This window comes from Ammodytes marinus, assembly GCF_949987685.1.
Source record: "Ammodytes marinus genome assembly, chromosome: 14".
Classification (NCBI taxonomy): Eukaryota; Metazoa; Chordata; class Actinopteri; order Uranoscopiformes; family Ammodytidae; genus Ammodytes; species Ammodytes marinus.
The window spans coordinates 30,427,092-30,447,986 of NC_137218.1; the positions used below are offsets into that span (position 1 = coordinate 30,427,092).

A 20,895-nucleotide genomic window follows, 5' to 3' on the forward strand; every position below is an offset into this window, starting at 1 on the left:
CCAACGCTGATTGGCCAACGCGGCTAATCGTCGCGCGTAGGAGCAACAAAAGTTCAATTTTTTGAACTCCTCGCGTAGCTATACGCACGTAATATATACGCGCGTAAAAATGTTGCTTTAGCGCGAGTGAAAATGTTGCTTTAGCGCGAGTGACGCATTTACGCGCCATGTACGCGCGTAAACCAATGGTTCCCTATGGAAAAGGGGCGGATTTCATACGCGTCTGTACGCGTGTAAAGTGCCTAGTGTGTTCGCACCTTGACACATAAAGCTGCAAATTAAACATTTTTATTGTACACAAAACGACCTATATGCTAAAATATGACGAGAAACACAACAACATACCTCCACTCAGACAGATAGCAGCAGTCTGAGCTTTGGCGCCGCACACACGTCACAAAACACGGACCTCTCTTAAAGCTACAGTACAGGTACAACAACACATAAACGTATGAACAGGAACTGTGTCTGAAATCGCGCACTTCTGTACTTACACTTACTTTTTTGAGTGCACTTTGCGCAAAAACGGAGAGTGTGCCAAAATGCAGTGCACTGTAAGTTCCTCGGTCGTGCACTCAAAACGGTCTAAAACTTGAGTGTGGAGCGATGGACACTTTCCACACTCAACGGCCGCCATCTTGCCTACGTAGCGGAGAGGACGGAACATTAAAATCAAAATAGAGGAGCTTGAAGCAACTGTGGAGACGGACGCGCTCTACAAAAGTTAAATTACACATTTGTTTAGTTTTTCCGTACAACTACACTGTTTTAGACTGTATCCGACCGTTAAAAAAAAATACCACCGAAGAAGAACCTTCAAAATACAAAGTCATTTCCGGTAGGTGCGCGACGGCAGTTTGGACAGTGCACTGTAGAAATGAGAGCACTGCGTCTATAAGTAAGTGTACTGTAGGGATAATAAAGTGCACTCAATGTAAGTGCACTTACGTGAGTGCGCGATTTCAGACACAGCACAGGTTACCAAATGTACCTAAACACATACTGGTACATTTAAATCAGCATTGGTGACATTTCAACACAACTAAAAAACGCTGTTTCACCCTGGTTACACAACCATGGAGAAGACTATTTCGGCGTCCGCATTTGAATGTGGGAGCACTAAAACCAACTTGGCCCCTCAACTAGTAGGTGAAAAATAGAAAAGCAAGACCCATATAACATGGGTCTGCAGACCAATCTTCTGAAATGTTTTTACAGTTGCAGAGTTTAAGAGTCTAGGCCTATTATCTCATAATCCATCTATGAACCAACTAGTTTCCACAATATTTTTTTAATTTTTGCGGGGAGCATGCACAAGCATTATTCATAGAAAAAAAAATGTGGGGGGCCCCACACAGGGTCTTGAAACGGGCACCGAGATCGTTAAGACCGCCCCTGCACGCTTGTCGTGCCGCCTGACGAAATGCTGCGCCTTCTCTCTGCCCGCTCGCCTCTCCATTGAGAGTGTATTGTGGCTTGTGGTGGGCGCAACAAACTCCTCGGCCCGTGTGAAACGGCCTTAACTACTGAACGAAGGAAATCAAATTAGTTTTTCCCCAAAAAACAGGACAAATTGTGTCCCGGGAGAGATTTTTCTTTCCCCGGGACAGCTGGTGAAAAAAGAGAACAATTTCGGGGAAAACGGGACGGGTGGCAACACTAGGTGATGGTGGTGACGGCCAGGATTTATCGAAGCTATATATATAAAAAAAAATAGTTTGGCAGAGTTATAATTTGCGTGAGAAATGCAAGGTGTGGCGTGGAGCGTGTGAATTGCCTGAAATGCGTGTGTCTCACTCTCATTGCGTGAGGGTTGAGAACCCTGGGTATAGGAAAGGAGGCTTATAGGTTAGGAGATTGGACTATTCGGATAGGCCCCTGGCTTGACAAAGCAGCCCCTTTTCATCCTGGATTGGCGTTTATGCAACTGACAAATCCAAAGTGCCCAGGCTAGACTTTGTCAAGGCTGGCTTTATCAATCATCCTGGATATCTTAATACCACTTTTATGCAATAGGCCCCTGAGCCACGTATTTTATGCTTTATGATGGCACCATGTTGGTAGTGAGTTCCCAGTCGGACATATTTCAGGGAAACACAACTCGGCTCACGTGTGGCAGTCTATGGTGGCAGTGTATCTCAGCTCCGCTCAACTCAGACCAGACGCTGTTAGAAAGGTAAGACGGTTGTCTATTATTGTTGCCTCGCTAAACTGTGTAACGTAACATAGACGTCAATTCGGTGCGATCACTCACTCCAAGTGTGAAACTTCATTCTATGGTGAGAACTCGCTGTTCTCGAGGCTGTCAAGCGTTGGGATACGCGCTTAACTTTCTCTGACGGAAAAAAGGACATTTTTGTTAAATAAATAGCAGCTAGATTTCTCATTTCATTTATTTATTCACGGCTCTCAGTCTCGGCCATATCACATGGCATGGAGCACAACAATCAAAACAAAACAAAACAATGGTGCCATGGCAAAGGCAAAAACAAAAACACTATCCTACTTAAACAATGGCAGGACATTTTTTTAGAAAGACACCTGTTTTAGAAATAAGATAATATTTTGACAGATATTTTTTTCTATAATACATTATATTTAAATTATTACACTCAAAAAGTACATGATATTCATCGTGATCAGAGAGGTTGCATATTCTATTACTTCTTTCCAGCCCTCTTTATGTTCCAATGACCTTTATAATTCTGGTGTAATTTGTTCTAAAATTACAGACTATAGCCTGCCTGGACTTTTGGTTTTCACACAGCAGATAATTTTCTAATCTAAACTCTTGTTTAAATTCTACATGTGTCACAAGAAGTACTTTTTGTGAGCTCGCTCTGCCACCTCTGAATAAATTGATCTTTCAACCTCTGTTCAACAGTTAATTTCAACCAGTTAATGTTGTTGCACTTTTATGTGATCCAAATGTCCAATCCACAGTCATCTAGTATTTGCTTCACCTGTAAGACCCAGGGTGATATGCACCGCTGCTATGCAAGCTGTGCAAATGCTTGTACATTATTTTACTAAGTTTACTTTCTTTACTTTCTAACAGTCTCCCCCAATATCCAATTTAAAAAAAAATATATAACACAAAGCGGGTATCTTCCAAGTTCCCCATAAACCATATTACTGCAGGTTGTCATTTTCACTTTTACAATGTAGGCCTACTTAAAGAATTTGAGGTGTGGTTTTTCTAACAGATGTAGTTTTTCAAACTCCCACACTTCACATGCATACAACATAACTGGAGTAACCAACTTGTCAAAAAGATTCAGTGTGACATCTAACGATAGCTGAAACAGATTATACTGTAACAGATCGATGTCCCTGGACAGTAGCCTCATAGAAACAGTGGCTTGAAAAAGTATCCATACCCCTTGAACTTTTCCACAATTTGTCACGTTACAACCACACACCTTACATTTATTTGAGTGGGATTTCATGTGATAAACCAACACAAAGTGGCACATAATTGTGAAGTGAAATTAAAATGAAACATGGTTTTACATTTTTTTTATAACTGAAAAATGTGGCGTGCAAAAGTATTCAGCCCCCCTGAGTCAATGCCTTGTAGAACCACCTATCACTCCAATTACAGCTGCAAGTCTATTAGGGTATGTCTCTACTAGTTTTGCACATTTACATACTGGCATTTTTGCCCATTCTTCTTTGCAAAATAGCTTGAGCTTCAGATTCCGCCCCATATTATATGGAGAGCGTCTGTGAACAGCAATCTTCAAGTCTTTCCAGATATTCCCAATTGTATTTAGGTCTGGACTTTGACTGGGCCATTCTAACACATGACTATGCTTTGATCTAAAGTCTAAACCATTACATTGGAGATATGGCTGTATGTTTTGGGTAGTTGTGCTCCTGGAAGGTGAACTTCCATCTGTCTGTTGCAGACTCTAATAGGTTTTCTGCCCTGTATTTGGCTCCATCCATCAACGCTGACCAGCTTCCCTGTCCCTGCTGAAGAACAGGACCCCCACTGCATGATGCTGCCACCACCATGTTTCACGATGGGGATGGTATGTTCAGGGTAATGTGCACTGTTAGTTTTCCACCACAAATTGCATTTTGGTTTAAGGCCAAAAACTTCAATTTTGGTCTCATGTGAGAGCACCTTCCCCCACTTGCCACAAGCCATTCGGGGACACAGCATATTCAGATGAGACCAAACTTGAAGTTTTTGGCCTGCAATGTGTGGTGGAAACTAACACTACACATCACCCTATACCAGGGTTTTTCCTGGCTCAGAATGGGCCTTTGGGGGGTCAGTACGCGACCGACTTTTTTTGGGGTCGCGACAGTAAAGGCAAACGGTTTGTGTATTTTAAGAGGGGTGTTGGGTTGGGAGAGGGGAGTTTCTGTCCAGCTCAAGAGCATTTCAGTCAGCCTGTCAATCACTGCGTTACCATGGAGCTCACTGACGCTTATGAAATCACAATAAACAACCTGTAGATATGAAGTCAAAATACTAATAATGACTAGGCCTACCTATTTAATACTTTAATTGTTTCTAATTGATCTAAACCATGGAAGAAGGTAGGGCTGCTCGATTATGAAAAAATCATAATCATGATTATTTTGAGTAATCACATTGTTTTATCACGATTATTAAAGACAGTTAATCATTGATTTAAGAACATTATGCATTTATTTTACTTTTAACAAGGTTTTTTTCTAATAACAGCATGACTTTGGACTTTAAACAAAGGCCTAATTGAACTGAAAACAGGGAGAATAGAAATAGGCTAAATAAGTGAAACATATTTTTAATAATTTAATAAAAATATGTCAAAATAAAAATAACCAGTTGTAAATGGTGTTGATAGGGCACGTCTTTTGCTAGCATTGAATGTAAGGGCATGATTTATTTATGTCTCATGGAGCTGGCTGTATAGGCAGTTGCCTTCCTGTGTTTTTTATTCATTGATTGCTTGGTCATAGACCATTATGACTCGACTTAAAGTGAATAAACAAATTGGTCGGGATGTTAAAAGGTGCAGATGAGGTCGTATATGGCTTTTCTTTCTCTCTCTCTCGCGGTCGCGTATGTCACGTTACTCGCGTGTCCGCGCGTGACAAATCTTGCACATTATTTTAGTTTGTTGTGAGTCTGAAGTGTTTTCAGACAACACAATTAGTTTGACCTTTTATTCTCGTCATCTAGAAGTTTTTCAAAACACCCGGCAATGCGCAACATTTCCCTCCTACTCTCTGGACCAGCCGATAGCTAAACTAAGGCTGTGTCTTGATTCAGGGGTTGCGGTCTACGAAGGCTGCATTTGAAGACCGATTGCGTCATAGCGGCGCGCAAAGGCTGTCTCATTTGCAAGGCTCCTTGCAAGGCTCCTCATATGCGGCCGAGAAATGCAGCCTTCGTTTCACGGTTTTGAAGGCTGCATCAGATGTATCCTTCGTGGCCCAACATATCCCAAGATTCATTGCGTTTTTTTCAGAGATTGCATAAAATAAAATAAAAAATAACAAAACAGCAACGTGTTGCTCCATCTTCTTAACTTTTATCTTCCTTTCTTTTTTTCTTGTACTTTTTTTTCTTTTTGTCTGGTAGGCAACTTCTTTTTATTTTTTCCTCCGTTGACAGGGCTGTCTCTGTTGGCAGCAATCAGGGTTGCTAGGCAGCACAGGAGCGGCGAGTCGTCACGCAAGGTAACGGCTTGTTACGTAAACCGGAAATGCGGAGACCGTCCCGTTTAACAAGGCTCGTTGGCCTTGGAATCGGCCTTAAAATCGGCCTTCATAGGCTATAGCCTTCATAGACCGCGAGACTGCGTCCTACGTAGGCTGCAACCCCTGAATCAAGACACAGCCAGAATCAGGTGAGGGAGGGGCCGAGCGGAGCGCATAGCAGAAGGGTTTGCTGCATTTACAAGCCTGCATGCCCCGGCGTGCGGAACAATGATAGTTTAATAACGATTAGGCCTATCCCGACCTGATTTCTACCATAGGCTACATTTATACACGCCGAAAGTTTTTTATTGGAAATTTACCTCAAACCTGATGTAGGCCTACCGGTAATCTGACGGAATCCAAAAGTTCTGTGGGTCTGAGTCATGGTCTGAGTTCCCTGTAGTCAGCCTGTCACTCACTGTCCGACACCGACGTTACTATGGCGATCACGGACTCGCGGGAAACTTCGCTGGACAAAATTAAAAATAACTCATGGATATAAAGCCAAAATGTTGTTGTTGAACATGTCAAATGAAGTGATTTTTATTTTTATTTTTACAACTGAGATTGCAAGTAATATGACTGGAATGGCGCGGAAATGGAAACACATTTGGAGCCGTTTTAAGTAGATTTTTATTTATTTATCTATAAAAAAAAACACACACTTTGGCGCTGAGGATTTTCCTTTGGGGGGCGCTAAAATTCCTTTGGGGGGCGCCAACATTTTTTGAATGCAGGAAAAACCCTGCCCTATACACACCATCCCCACCGTGAAACATGGTGGTGGCAGCATCATGCTGCTGGGATGCTTTTCTTCAGCAGGGACAGGGAAGCTGGTCAGAGTTGATGGAAGATGGATGGAGCCAAATATAGGGCAGAAAACCTGTTAGAGTCTGCAAACGACTTGAGACTGGGTTGAGGTTCACCTTCAAGGAGCACAACTACCCTAAACATACAGTCAGATCTACAATGGAATGGTTTAGATCAGGGGTGTCAAACTCATTTTGGTTCGAGGGCCACATACAGCCACTCTGATCTCAAGTGGGCCCGACCAGTAAAATAATGGCAAAATAACGCACATATGTCAACTCCAAATCTTTAGCTTTGTTTTTCAGTAAATACAGTATGCTTTATCACTCAGCCTACATTTGTAACTTACATTATCACGGATCACAAGGGATCTCTGTACCCCCCAGGAAATGTCTTAGTAAAGGTCGCTGCTGGCCATGGGAATGGAGGGGTGTTTTGGGGGTATTTTGCTCAAAGATGCCAACACGCACTAATGAAATAAACAGCTGTTTATTTGAATGCAAAAATACAGCAGACACTGACCTTACAGTTGTGCAATTTTGTTTGCTATACAGGGACACATTTTGTGCAAACATGCAGAAAGTACAAAATACAATTAAATAAAAGTGCAACTTCTACTGTTTTGATTTCTTTTTAAATACAGAGGTTATTGGTTGTTTTGGAATACGTTTTTCCCAATTTAAAACATAAAAATAAAGCATCATTGAAAATTAGGAAATAAAATCTGGTAGGCCTACACTAGCATGCTCCTGCTCTTCAGCACTAAAAATAAAAAAATATATATATGTTTTTGTTTTGTTTTTTGTTTTTACTTTGCCATTAAGCACTGGAGGAAACATTAACAGCTGTGAAGCATGATTACCATTTACCATTTCCCACGTTGCTAAAATGTGCTTTTTTAAAATTTTGGCTGCCCCCTAGCGGCTGGAGTGCGCATTTTGGTTATTTCTTTAAAAAATCATAACTCCTCACAGGAATGGGCTAGAGACTTACTTTTTTTTCAAATGCTCAGAAATGTGAGCTCTACAAGTCGCGGGCCGGACTAAATCATCCCGCGGGCCGTATGTTTGACACCACTGGTTTAGATCAAAGCATAGTCATCATGTGTTAGAATGGCCTGGTCAAAGTCCAGACCTAAATATGATTGAGAATATCTGGAAAGACTTGAAACTTGCTGTTCACAGACTCTCTCCATCCAATCTGACACTGAATCTGAAGCTTGAGCTATTTTGTTCATCTTGATGTTATGATGGTTGGTTAATTAAAGGTGACTTCATAGGCGATCCTATCATCTTGGGAAAAAACAATCATTAGCAATCGCTGCTTAATGATCTGATTGTCTTTTTAAATCTAAGCTGTGTTGTCGCCTTTGATAAACAATGAGAAAGAGGGAAATGACAGGCAACGAATCTAGTCCAGACCGAAATGAACTATCAAAACCCTCTGTGTCTATCCTACTCTTTGTTCCCAAACATCGCTCATACAGTTTTGATGGTCAGGGATTTACTGGTTGAGCTTTTTCCAATTTGTTGCAATTACGATTGCTATTTTAACTCTGTTCAAGGCTTTTTTGCTCAGCACTTCTTTACTGAAATACTACATCCATCCATTCCAATACCTCTGAGATTAACCGTGTTTTAGTTTTGCAATTTACTGGTTACATTCTTTGATTTCTTTTCTTCAGATTAAAATGCCAAAGAAAAGCAAAGCAAAGAGTTGGGGAAGTGATTCCGAGCAGCTGCCTCCTAGACCAAGCAAAATCAAGCGCAGCGACCCTCCATTCCCTCTGTGCTTGGACAGCCCAGTCAGCCTGTTTGACAGCCTCATTCAGCCCATGGGGAAAGAAGAGTTCTTCAGGGAGTACTGGGAGAAAAAACCTCTTCATCTGCAGAGGTCTGATCCCAGCACAGCCCAATACTACCAGTCTTTGTTCCAGCTGTCCGACTTGCAGAGCCTGTGTTCTCAAGGTCTGGAATACTACAGGGACATCAATGTTGTTCGCTGCATAAATGGCAAGAAAAAAGTGTTCAACAAGGAGGGGCAAGTTAAGAACCGTGTTCTCAATAAGAACTTGCTTCAGAATAAGGCCACAATCCAGTTCCACCAGGCACAGAGGTTCAAGGTAAGAGTTAAACCAGCAAAGAGGAAATCATGGCTTTGTTGACTTTGGGAAAAAGTATGCTACTAGTCCATTGCTTAAAGCAGGAATGCAAACAGCTCACTTTCTTAAAGAGGACCTATTGTGCTATTTTTCAGTCTAACTTTGGTACTGCAGTTTAGCCTCTCTGCATAAACACTCTCTCCCTCTGCACTCTGTTTGAACCTGGCCAATCGGAGAAGACCGGTAACTGCATAGCAACAGACACTAAAAAGAAAATACCCAAAACACGTGATATGTTTCGAATGTCCAGAAAGTTTTCAAAAAATCCAGGAGAATAGATATTGTGACTCTATCCAGAATGCCTGAGAGCCTTACTGCATTATATTCCATTATAATTATTTCACCAGGAACCTGAATGTTGTCTTCTCCTTTACAGAAAAATAGACATTTCCAACATAAGATTGGTGGATAAAAATCCACCAGAATGGAGGAAATTAAGTGTTAAGGCCAGGACACACCGGACCGATAATCGGCTATCGGACATGGTCTGAGAGTCTGGAGGGGGCGGGGACACAAATCTGTTTGGTGTGTTCGGTGACGTCGGCCTTCATAGATGTCGTCGGGCTTCTTTTCAGCCGATTCAACATGTTCAATCGGCGTCGGGCAGTCTTTCAGTCGGAGCAATTTGATTGGTGGAGGGCTAGCGAATCAGTGAAGCCCGGAAGTGAGGCGGGTAGCACAAACAGCAGTGACACGCAGGCAATGTCGTAACACTCTCAACACATTGTTTGGCATCATTTCGTTGGCTTGATATTTAATACTTGGGATCATGAGAACCGAAGAAATCGATGAACAACTTATCAGCATGGCAGAGGATAGACCGTCGCTGTTTGCGGTTGCTGACAAAAATTACTCCAACCGGCTGTCCCATAATTTCCGGCTTCCATATTTTTTTGGACCACAATACAGATTAGCGCCGCCTGCTGTTATGGAGTATTACATCCAGCGCAAGCGCAGAGCGTACGGAAAGTCAGTAGTCGGCTCGGTGTGTTCTTGGCACTTTTTTGGCAGACTCCATTTTCGGGCGACGTTCGGTAATCGAACCGGTGTGTCCTGGCCTTTAGACGCTCAAAAATTTCAGGGGGAGCACCTCCATACCCCCCGCCTATAATTTGTCCCACAAAATGTTGAAACGAAACCTAGCCTATGCCCCTGCCCTGTATGCAGGTTATATACCCACTTACCTAGATATGTTGTTTTTATTTTTGCGTTAAGATGAAGGCATGTCAGTAAACAACATGTCTGGCCCTTAGTTCGATTTTCATTTAGTAGAGTGGCCCTTTGTGAAAATGAGTTTGACACCCCTGCACTAGTCTTTACGGTGAAAAAAGTAGACGTTACGATAAACATACATCGTGTCGACGCGCGTGCCCAACGAGTCGCCAGTATGTACTCCCTTTTTTGACCCTTCACCTGTTTGCATCCCTGTTAAAGCTCCACCAATCACTAAACCAGATATACGTACACCCACCGGCCACTTTATTAGGTACTTCCTGCTAGTACCGGGTTGGTTCCGAACTGCCTTAATTCTTCGTGGCAACAAGGTGTTGGAAACAAACCTCAAAGGTTTTACTCTATATTGACATGATAGCATCACGCAGCTGCAGATCTGGCAACTGCACATCCATGATGCAAATCTCTCGTTCCACCACATCCCAAAAGGGCTCTATTGGGTTCAGATCTGCTGACTCTGCAGGCCATTGGAGAACAGTGAACTCATTGTCATGTTCAAGAAACCAGTTTGAGATGATTTGAGCTTTGTGACGTGGTGCATTATCTTAATGGAAGTAGTAGGGCTTCACAATTTATCGAATTTTATCACGATGACGATATTGGCTTCCCACAGAGCAGATATCCGCGTGTGTAAAATCACATATATCCCCTTGTGAGTCTTTTGTGTGTCGGATTTATAACCCAATAATAACTCGATACAGTCCGTTTCAACCATAAATAGTATATAAAATGGATGTCACATCATGGCTGATCTCAGTTCACTGAGGCTTATGCGGGCCGCCATCTTGTCAGAGTTTGACTCCGCCTCACTTCCTCATACCAAAAAAGGGCATGTAGTGACGTTGGGGGGAGGGAGATACTCCCATCTAGATGAAGTACCGTGACGTAAACCGAATTAGCAACATTAGCATGCCCGCCAGGAGCTAGGCTAACAGCACTCGCTCTACTAGTTAGCCTACCGGTAGACAAGCTCAGTCACGTAATTCGCTGCCTCCAGTTTGGTCCAACAACACCAACAGAGCTGAACAGTTTCTCAATATCACCTCCCAGCAACTGAGAGAGGGCATTAAGAAGCTCATAGCTGAAACAAATGTCTCCTTCTAGTGTTGACTAAGGGCTGAAACAAGCTGATCTCTATGTATTTGCAATAATATTAATTTTATTTTACATATACAGACTGAAAATGTTATTAACAGTTAAACATGACAAGTGAGGACAAATTCAATCTATAAACAGATGAGAACACTAATTTAATAGCCTATAATTTTTAATATTACTACATATATAATATAAAATATTTAGAGCAGGTTTGTATGTTCAGGTGCAACAGTGGAATTAAATGATTGATGCTTTGGGTGGAAGAGGGGACCAAAATAGCTCATGATAGTACCATTTTTAGAGCCCTTGCCAAGCTGTTGTAACTTTGCTCAAATACAACATTTTTGTATATAGTCCAATATCACAAATAGCCATTTGCTAGTGGGCTTTACAGCACATTGGTGGTGTAGAGTAGCTAAAGAGATTCCATATCACACATCTATTTAAAAAAAAAAAGCCCAGCAAAGACTTTTCCATCTCCGACAGCTCAAGAAATTCAGAGTAAGGTCCCATCTTCTGCTCCGCTTCTATGCATCCTCACCTCATCCATCAGTCTGATTCGGCAGCCTCGACTCACTCTCCCGGAAGAAACTCCAGCGCATCAACAGAGCATCCAAAATTATTGACACACCCCTACTACCCCATGAATTACTATCCCGCAAACTGATACTACGCAGAGCCTGCAAGATCATCTCTGATCCCACTCACCCTACACACTATGCCTTCCAGCTACTTCCTTCTGTGAGGCGTTACAGGACAATTGCCTCCAAAACAACCCGGTTCAAAAACAGTTTCATTCCCACTGCAATTAACATTCTAAAATCTGAACGCTGAGGATTAAGCATGGCCCTTTTCTAGGGCTGCAACAACGAATCGATAAAAATCGATTACTAAAAGCGGTGGCAACAAATTTGGTCATCGATTCGTTGAGTCGCGCGATTAATACGTCACTCGTAGGCGCGGCACTGTTTACGTCCAGCTGCCGACAGGTTCGTGAAGAGGTGCGAGAAAGGTATAGTGTGAGTGGCCACAGCTTGTATTTTGGTCATATCTAACTAGGGTTGCAAAGGGGTGGAAAGTTTCCGGTAAATTTCCGGAAACTTTCCACAGGAACTTTCACTTTGGAATTTTGGGAATATCCAAAATTGGGAATTGTAGGAATGAACTAAATGGCGGTCATTTAAATGATTATTTTTTTTTCATTCCAAACATATATCTAAACTAGGGCTGCAACAACGAATCGATAAAATCGATTAAAATCGATTACTAAAAGCGTTGGCAACGAATTTGGTCATCGATTCGTTGAGTCGCGCGATTAATAAGTCACTTGCAGACGCGGCACTGTTCATGCACGCCCACAGCGAGCCTTCCGCACATGAAGGCTCGCTGGACTGTAGGCCTATATAAAAGTGTTGTACCTTTGCTTTCTTTGGGTTAAAAAAAAACTCCTTCAACTCAGTATCCGTCTAGTTAGGGCTGGGCGGTATGACTGTATCATACCGTGGACAATATGAAAGTGTCTACCGGGAGAGATTTGGCCATACCATTTATATTGCGGAGAAAAAAAGTTCATGTGGCGGGAGGCAGCTGCTTCCCGAGTCCCTACAGTTACACTGCAGTTACACCACCGTGCCACACGGGGGCTCTGCAGCAGAGTTCTGGGCTGTAATACAACTTCTTTACCCTCAACAGAAGAAGCCTCATCTGTTGCTCTAGCTCAGTGGTTCTCAACCTTTTTTGAGCAAACGCCCCCCTAACCTTACCGAAATACTCAATCCCAATATGAGCCTGTTCTATGATAGGCAGATTTAACCCACTGTCAGGTGGCTGGTTGCATAAAAAGAAAAAACACTATCAGCATTGGTTGTAATCAGGGGTGTAAAGTAGCGAATTACATTTAGCGTTCCTGTAATTGAGTAGTTTTTTCATGTACTTGTAATTTTTTAAGTGATTTTTAAAACCTATACTTTTACTTTTACTTTGAGTATGTTTATTGTGAAGTATTGTACTTCGCTACATTTTATATCACCTGCGTTACTGAGTAAAAAAATTGATAGGGAAAGGAGAGAAAAGAAAATAAATATCGCGGGGGCTTTTATTTTTACGGCACAATACCGGAAACTAACACAGTGAACTAGAAATCCCGCGGAGATTTTGAAAGTACGGGCCGCCCGCGCAAATCGGGGTAGGAAAAAAATCACGGCCGACCCCCGCGGTCCGAGAGACTTTACTGTAGAGCGACGCGAGCTGTACACGTCCGACAAACGATAAGTCGATCGGAGTCAGGGGAAAGGGGCGTGGCCCGTCAAACATTGCATTGGCGAATGACGTGTTTTGCATTTGTGGCACCCCCTATAGGTTAACCTCGACAAGCTTAGAGGGCCACGCTAGCACATGTCTTCTGCACGTATCCTGCAAGTTGCGCGATGATAGGACCTACGGTCAACGAGTTATGGCCAATTTGTCATTAAGCCCCGCCCCTGCGTAAACATTTTAGTCAATGGCGGCCATGTTTTCCAAGCTATCCTACTGATATTTTTCGGAAACGTGCGTCATAGTCCCCCGGGGCTTCGTGAGACATTTGGTGTCGATAGAGTAAAACTGGAAAAAGTTGTGGTTAAAACCCTGTTTTTCAGTTTATGCTAATTAGCCGAAAATATTTCCAGGTTGACTTTTATGGTCCAAGAGGCTTTTTTGTAGAGCACCCTAACACACACCTGTGTGAGAAATTTCAAGTCAATCGGACTTACGGTGTGCGGGGCGTGGCCTCTCAAACTTTCTTCAGTCTGGGTTTAATTATAGCGCCCCCTAGTGGAAAATACGAAAAAATTCTGAGAGGCTATATTGTAGAGCACCATGAGCTGTACATGTGTAATCAATTTCAAGTCAATCGGAGTCGGGTGACTTTTGTGGCGCCCCCTATGGGTTAATCGCGATAAGCTTCGAGGGACACGCTACCACATGACTTCTGCACATACCCAGCAAGTTTGATGATGATAGGACCTACGGTTAAGGAGTTATGGCCAACGTGTTATTAAGCCCCGTCCCTGCGTAAACTTTTTGGGCAATGGCGGCGAAAAAAATAATAATGGCTGAACCCTATTGTCCGAGAGGGTATATTGTAGAGCACCATGAGCTGTACAAGTGTAATCAATTTCAAGTCAATCGGAGTCGGGTGACATTTGTGGCGCCCCCTATGGGTTAACCTCGAGAAGCTTCTATGGACACGCTACCACATGACTTCCGCACATACCCAGCAAGTTTGATGATGATAGGACCTACGGTTAAGGAGTTATGGCCAACGTGTTATTAAGCCCCGCCCCTGCGTAAACTTTTTGGGCAATGGCGGCCATGTTTTTCAAGTTGTCCAACTAATCTTTTACGGGTATGTTTATTGTAGTCCCCCGGGGTTTCACGAGAAATTTGGTGTCGATACAGTCAAATTGCAGAAAGTTGTGGATAACACGCTGTTTTTCACTTTATGCTAATTAGCGGTAAATATTCCCTGAAGAATTTTTATGGTCCCAGAGGCTTTTTTGTAGAGCACCCTAACATACACCTGTGTGAGAAATTTCAAGTCAATCGGACTTACGGCGTGCGGGGCGTGGCCTCTCAAAGTTCTTTCAGTCGGGACTTCATAACAGTGCCCCCTAGCGGAAATTCAAAACACTGTATAATAGCACACCCCGTGGGGTGGGGACGCACGTTGTGTGAAATTTTTGCATGTCTGCGTGTAACGGTGTGGGAGGAGAAGCAGCTAGAAATTCTGGCGGAAGAATAAGAAGTAAGAAGAAGTAAGAAGTAAGAATAAGTATGGTGGAGAGTAATAATTACGGGTCCCCTGTAAACAGTGGACCCGTACTTAATGATCGACAGGAGGAGTTAACACTACATGATAACAACAAACATTGCTTCCCTTTATCATTAAAACAAAATAATCCTAGTTAAACTATCATTGTACCGCACGTGAAGACGTGAAGGCTTTTAAATGTAGCAAACCTATCATCCAACCGTGCGATCGGCCCCTCCCTCACCTGATAGTTTAGCTTTCAGTTTAACATTGCAGAGTAGGATGGAGAATGTGCGTGTTGCCAGGGCTGCTGTACAGGGCTTCAGTGAGCCTCTCGCGGTGCACAGCGTTTAGTATATCGTCCCTCTCCAACATATGAGGGTTGTGTCTTTAACATGGTTCTGCTTGTGTGTTAGTTAACTCCATGCTTTGGCTGATTACTCTGTGTTTTCTCCACCTCAGAGACAATAGTTAGTTTAAGTTTGAATCTCGCTGCGCTAGCATTAGCAATATCAGTAAACGTCATTATACTAGTCTGTGATTGGCTGATTCCTCTGCCGCTAAGGCTTTGATTGGCTGGTTGTTCTGACTCAAAGACCTCTGATTGGCTGTCTGCAGACCCGCAGAACATTGGAGAGAATAGTTAAAAAGAGGTCGAGGGGTTAGAAACATGAAAAGTTAAAATAGGCTGTTTATTTCAGGTAACCTATTTTTGCAGTCAAAAGATTTATAAGATTTTTTAAGAAAGTTTAAAATATATTTATAAAAAAAAAAAGCTCTTGTGTCCCAGCCTGGTCCCAGCGCCCCCCTAGGTTGTACGAACGCCCCCGTTGAGAAACCCTGCTCTTGCTCTAGCTCTAGCTCCGGTGCGCAGTCACTACAGTTAACAAACCAACTCCGTTTCACGGTGGCAGAGCAGCTGGTATTAACGGTCAAAAATGTAATCGGGCAAAGAAAACTGCTGTGTGCGGTGCTTCAGTATGCTGTTGCCGTGACGCAGAGCTGGCTTGCTTTAAGCCGCAAACTACATGGGTTAGCTCTCGTGAGCTAGCTGGCTAACAATGACATCTTGTTGGTGGAGACAGCCAGCAAGGCTGGTTTTATGTAACTTTAAAACATGTCAAACTTGAAAATACTATTTGTGTTGAAGCTGGAGTGAAAGTATTACCAGACATTTGCTCACTAGTTAATTTTGACAGCTTTTTTAAATGAAGATGAGCCAATACTGCAGGAAAATTCAAGTCTTTCATTATTTTGATATAGGCTACTATCAATTGGAAAATGTGGGCTATTTGGTTGATGCTGTCATTTTTATTTTGCACTGACTGACTAAAGCCAGACTGGTGTGGTATATCTATGGAAGATTTTATTGGACTTTATTATCTGTGAAAGCAAAACAGTTTTGTAAAAGCACAGAAGACAATTGACAAGTGTGTATCATGATTCACACGTATTTCACTATCCACAAACCTGTAATTTTTGACTTGCAAATATGTAGAACTTACTCTGAAAATACAAAGTCATATTTACGCATTTACGGATCTGTTTCTGCTTGTGAAAAGGGGTTTGCATATTGTCCCACATTAGGGCAACTCACCCTACCAATCATTCTTTATTTCAGATTCACAAATAGGTCCATAGCAATGCCAAAAATAAATCCTGTTGGATAAAGCCAGGATGGATACAGCCTTTAAATTAAAAGCAATTTTCAGCATGTTAATTAATTAAGGGCTTAGGACTTTCCCAACAACTTTACAAGAGCTCACTAGTTGCCCTTTATGCACCCCTTTCCGTGAATTAGCATCTCTGCAGTCAGAATAGAATATTTATTAAGCATTTCTGAACAAATGGTAACACAAAAACGAATTGTTTTAATGCTAGTAATCAACTGGAAAAGTTTCAAGATGATATCTACAAATATAACATATCCTATTCCCCTGCAGTGTCTCACCTTCAATGACTAGCTCTTACTTTTGCTGTAAGAGGGGAAAACCACCATAAAGCTTAAAATATAAAAGGTATATCGCATCAATACATATTCGAGAGGTGCACAGGATAACATTTAAAAAAAAAAAAAAAAGGTTGAGCACCCAGATTGTACCGATTTCTGGTCTGGCCCATGGACAAAGTGAACTCACAGCTTACACAATCATGTGACATGAATATACATGTTTTAATAACAATCTCATTACACTTCTACTGGCTCTTGGTATTCTTAGCATTATTTTATTTTAAAGCAGGTCTAGCTGAAAGCAACGCGGAGGTCAGGGGGGAGGCTAGTAGGACGTTTATTTGACAGCTTTTGTGACTTTGCAGATTCAGATTTCACACTATGGATAATATAAAAAGTAAGAAGGTGATGCTAACCATGGTTTTTGTACCATGCAACATTCTGCAATGAGCATTAGGTTGGTGCACTGTCATTAGTCCTTGCTTGTGATTTCTATAAGGTCTTTTTAACAGGGATATGAAAAAGATGACCCTTAACATAGCCAGTGCTTTGCATGTGCTTGAGGGATCTGAGGTTGGTTTGGTCCCATGACAGTATGAACTGGATATGGTCCAGGTCCAGAGCTTGATGGTCTGTAGTGCAGCCAGTCCAGAAAACCATTCAGCAGCATTTCCTAAATGGGGAAAGATACATTCTGTTACAATAATGTCCACAACATTTTAGGTTGTCATATGAGTATGCATGTTTTAATTAAAATATCATTACAGTACTGGCTCCTGGTATTCTTAGCATTATTGTATGTAAAAGCAGGTCCAGCTGACAGCACCATAACAGTCGGGGAGGCTTGTAGTACCTTTCTTTGACAGCATGTGCTACGTTGTAAACTATGGATAATATAAAAATAAACAAGGTGATGCTAATCATGTTTTACCATGCTAAATTCTTATAATGGCAATCTCCCCTGAAGTGCATAATTATGAAACTCATCTGATCACAATACTTTGGCAATGTTACTGCAATTCTTTAACTACACCAAGCTCACAATACTATCACTTTAACCCTGTAACACCATTTACTAGATACACAGGAGGTGACCAACACACATATTAGGCTACTAAGAGTAAAACGTTAATTTTTTTTAGAGGTATGCCCCACACATGTATAGCCTGCATTTAAATGACCATCTAATTAGTTGGCATATTGTTGTATTATAATTGAAATATTATATGAAAGGGAGAAGCTTTGCCTGTCGCGGGTCGCGGCATGTCTGTGTGCTAAAAATGACGGCGACAAACTCAAATAATCATGCTTAGTGTAACATGTCAGGTAGCTCGCTAAATAGCCTAGCAAGAAATGCTGATTACCCTCGCAGGTGACCAGCGCACAAACTACTGTATGCAGAGCCGGCCCGAGGCATAAGCGAACTAAGCGGGCGCTTAGGGCCCCCGACCACCAGGGGGGCCCCCTCAAAAAAAATTTTTTTTTTTTTTTTTTTTTTTAGTTTGTGTGTTTGATATTAACATCATATTATGCAAATGTGAGTTGTCATACAAGAAAAGGAATAAAATGTTTTGGTTTAGATAATTAATAGCCTAAAATTTGAATCAGTTCATCTGGGAGGTAATCCGAAATTATCTGATCATGTCACGTTCACATCCATGCACAGTGAGTTTAGTTTTAACAATTGGAAATGGGGCTGCCCTCAGTTGCCCATGTACTGTGTATAGTCTATAGCCTATTTCAGCCTCGTCTGTGGAAAAAAGATATAGTAGCTGGACAACTGAGTTCTGCTTAGTTCTGCATTTAAATGCATTCACTATATTACAGAGAAATATGTCCCGTAAAAGAAAAAGAGCTCCAAGCCCATCCCAGAGGACCCTGCATAATATTTTATTTTATATTAATATTTTATGGAAAATCCATGTGTCCTTCTTCAATAGCTTCTAATTCATCTGACCCAGTGTCTCCAAATGATTTGTTCACACAAAATTTCCCAGATTTAGCTTCTTAATTTTCCTCTTAAAGTGCACCAGATTCATGCATTTCACTTTAAAAAGGTTAAAAAAATCTCCCGGGGGGGCATACCCCCGGACCCTCCTAGGAGGGTCTGAATCTCGGCTGTCTAACATTTTCACACAGCTGCACAGTGGAGGCACTAGCGGAAAACACTGGGTGTGTGGATGATATTTAACAAAGATCTATAGTTTCAGCAGCGCTAACATTGGAGGGGGGCCCCCTAATTATATTTCGCTTAGGGCCCCCTGAAGGCTTGGGCCGGCTCTGACTGTATGATAGTATAATGGTGGGTCAGCATAACAACATACCTCTCTTATCACCGATACTCAGCTCCGCTAGTCTGCAGCCAGCTGCTTTCCTGCTCATTCACGAGGAACAATGTCCGACAAACTCGAGCCTGACGTTGAGCTCATGGTTGAGCTGTGGAGAGCTTTTTTTCCCTCCTCTGTTCGTGTGACAGGCCTCCAAATGAACCAATGAGGTGGCCGCCCCTAAACAAGCTCCTTTGATTGGTCAAGGGGACCATGTGGTTCGCCCATAAATAGTATATAAAGGATGCGCCGCGAGTTCGCCATCTGCTGGTGGACCTGTCTAACTGCACCTAAAGTACAGAATTCAAAATACAGGTCTCATTTTACAGGTCTCATTTTACAGGTGTCATTTTGCAGATCCCTGCGGCACGAATTGGACAATATTCCGTGAGCGCACAGGAAGCGATCCACAAATGCGCAGAGCCAGTTTCACATGTAGAAATGGTTCTGTAAATGTGTAAATAAGAGTTGACATGTCTTTTTTTGTGGTGAAACTATTTGCATTAAAAAAATGTAAAAAAAATTGTGCAAAATTAAAATACACATTTACAGCCTAAATTCTACATATTTGCAAATCACTTTTTCTTTGTGTGGATATAACTTTACAAAACACAACTACACACATACAAATTATTGCACTTCACATTTGTAAGGCTTGTTCTACAGATCTCGGTGGTAGAAATTGGACAAAATTATGTAAAAATTTAATGGTGCTCACAAACTCACAGGAGGCAATCCATGCAAACCCCTTTTCACAAGCAGAAACAGATCCGTAAATATGACTTTGTATTTTCAGAGTAAGTTCTACATATTTGCAAGTCAAAAATTACAGGTTTGTGGATAGTGAAATACGTGTGAATCATGATACACACTTGTCAATTGTCTTCTGTGCTTTTACAAAACTGTTTTGCTTTCACAGATAATAAAGTCCAATAAAATCTTCCATAATTTTGCACCAGTTTCTCTTTTGTATGGAAATTTAAGTTCCAAGCAAAAGATGAAAATAATCTAATGTGATTAAAGTTCAGTACGGTTATTGTAATCCATTGAATTTAAAGGAAAGATACTATATCGTGATATATATATCCATATTTTAATATAACATTACCTATATCGTGATATAAGATTTGGTCCATAAGCCCAGCCCTACGTCTAGTCCAAAAAAACTCTGTCAGCTGCTGCTGCTGCAGACGGTGTGCAGACGTGCTCGGAGAGTCGGCATCGGCGCATCAACAGTCATTCAAAGCAGTGGCAGTAATCACACAACCGAACGGTGTAGAAAGTCCCGTCAGTTAAAAATAGTGTTCCAGATTTTAAATCCATGTTAAAATCGGAAGGATATTGAGCTAGTAGCAAACATGTCAACTGTGATGTGTTCAGGCCGGCTCAGTAATATGATTGATGTGTTCAAATGCAACACAAAAAAAAGAAATTTGATATTTTGGCGAAACTTGTTTTCCCAGCAATATAAAATAGATAGTAAAGATGGAATTATGACCTGTTTAATGTCCTATCTTGAGCTATGATCATATCAGCAATTAAAGCAATAATACAAGTTCTATTTCAACAAAATAATAGAAAATTATCAATTGTGATATCAATAAAGACTTGGATCGTTAAGGAGTCTTGAAAATGGTATCAATATCAATACAAATTAACGATCTCCTGTCATCTGAGAGAAATTAAGATGATTTAATTTTTTTAACCGTTAGTATTTACCGGTTAAAAATATTATCGGTTGACATGGACATCCCTTATATACTGTATAAATGTATATCATACATTGTATGTTTTTTTTTTGTGTTATCCCAGTTAAGTTTAT

At 41.5% G+C, this 20,895-nt stretch overlaps 1 protein-coding gene across 1 annotated transcript in view; it reads left to right on the top strand.

Annotated features, from left to right (window-relative positions):
* Window positions 1-2,080: 2,080 nt before the first annotated feature.
* riox2 (ribosomal oxygenase 2) overlaps window positions 2,081-20,895 on the top strand; it is a 65,086-nt gene continuing 46,271 nt past the window's right edge. Inside the window, exons 1-2 of the mRNA XM_080040584.1 lie at window positions 2,081-2,176; window positions 8,198-8,635. Of these exons, the coding sequence (XP_079896710.1) occupies window positions 2,123-2,176; window positions 8,198-8,635 (492 nt within the window). The 5' untranslated portion in view covers window positions 2,081-2,122. The remainder of the gene's footprint in view (window positions 2,177-8,197; window positions 8,636-20,895) is intronic.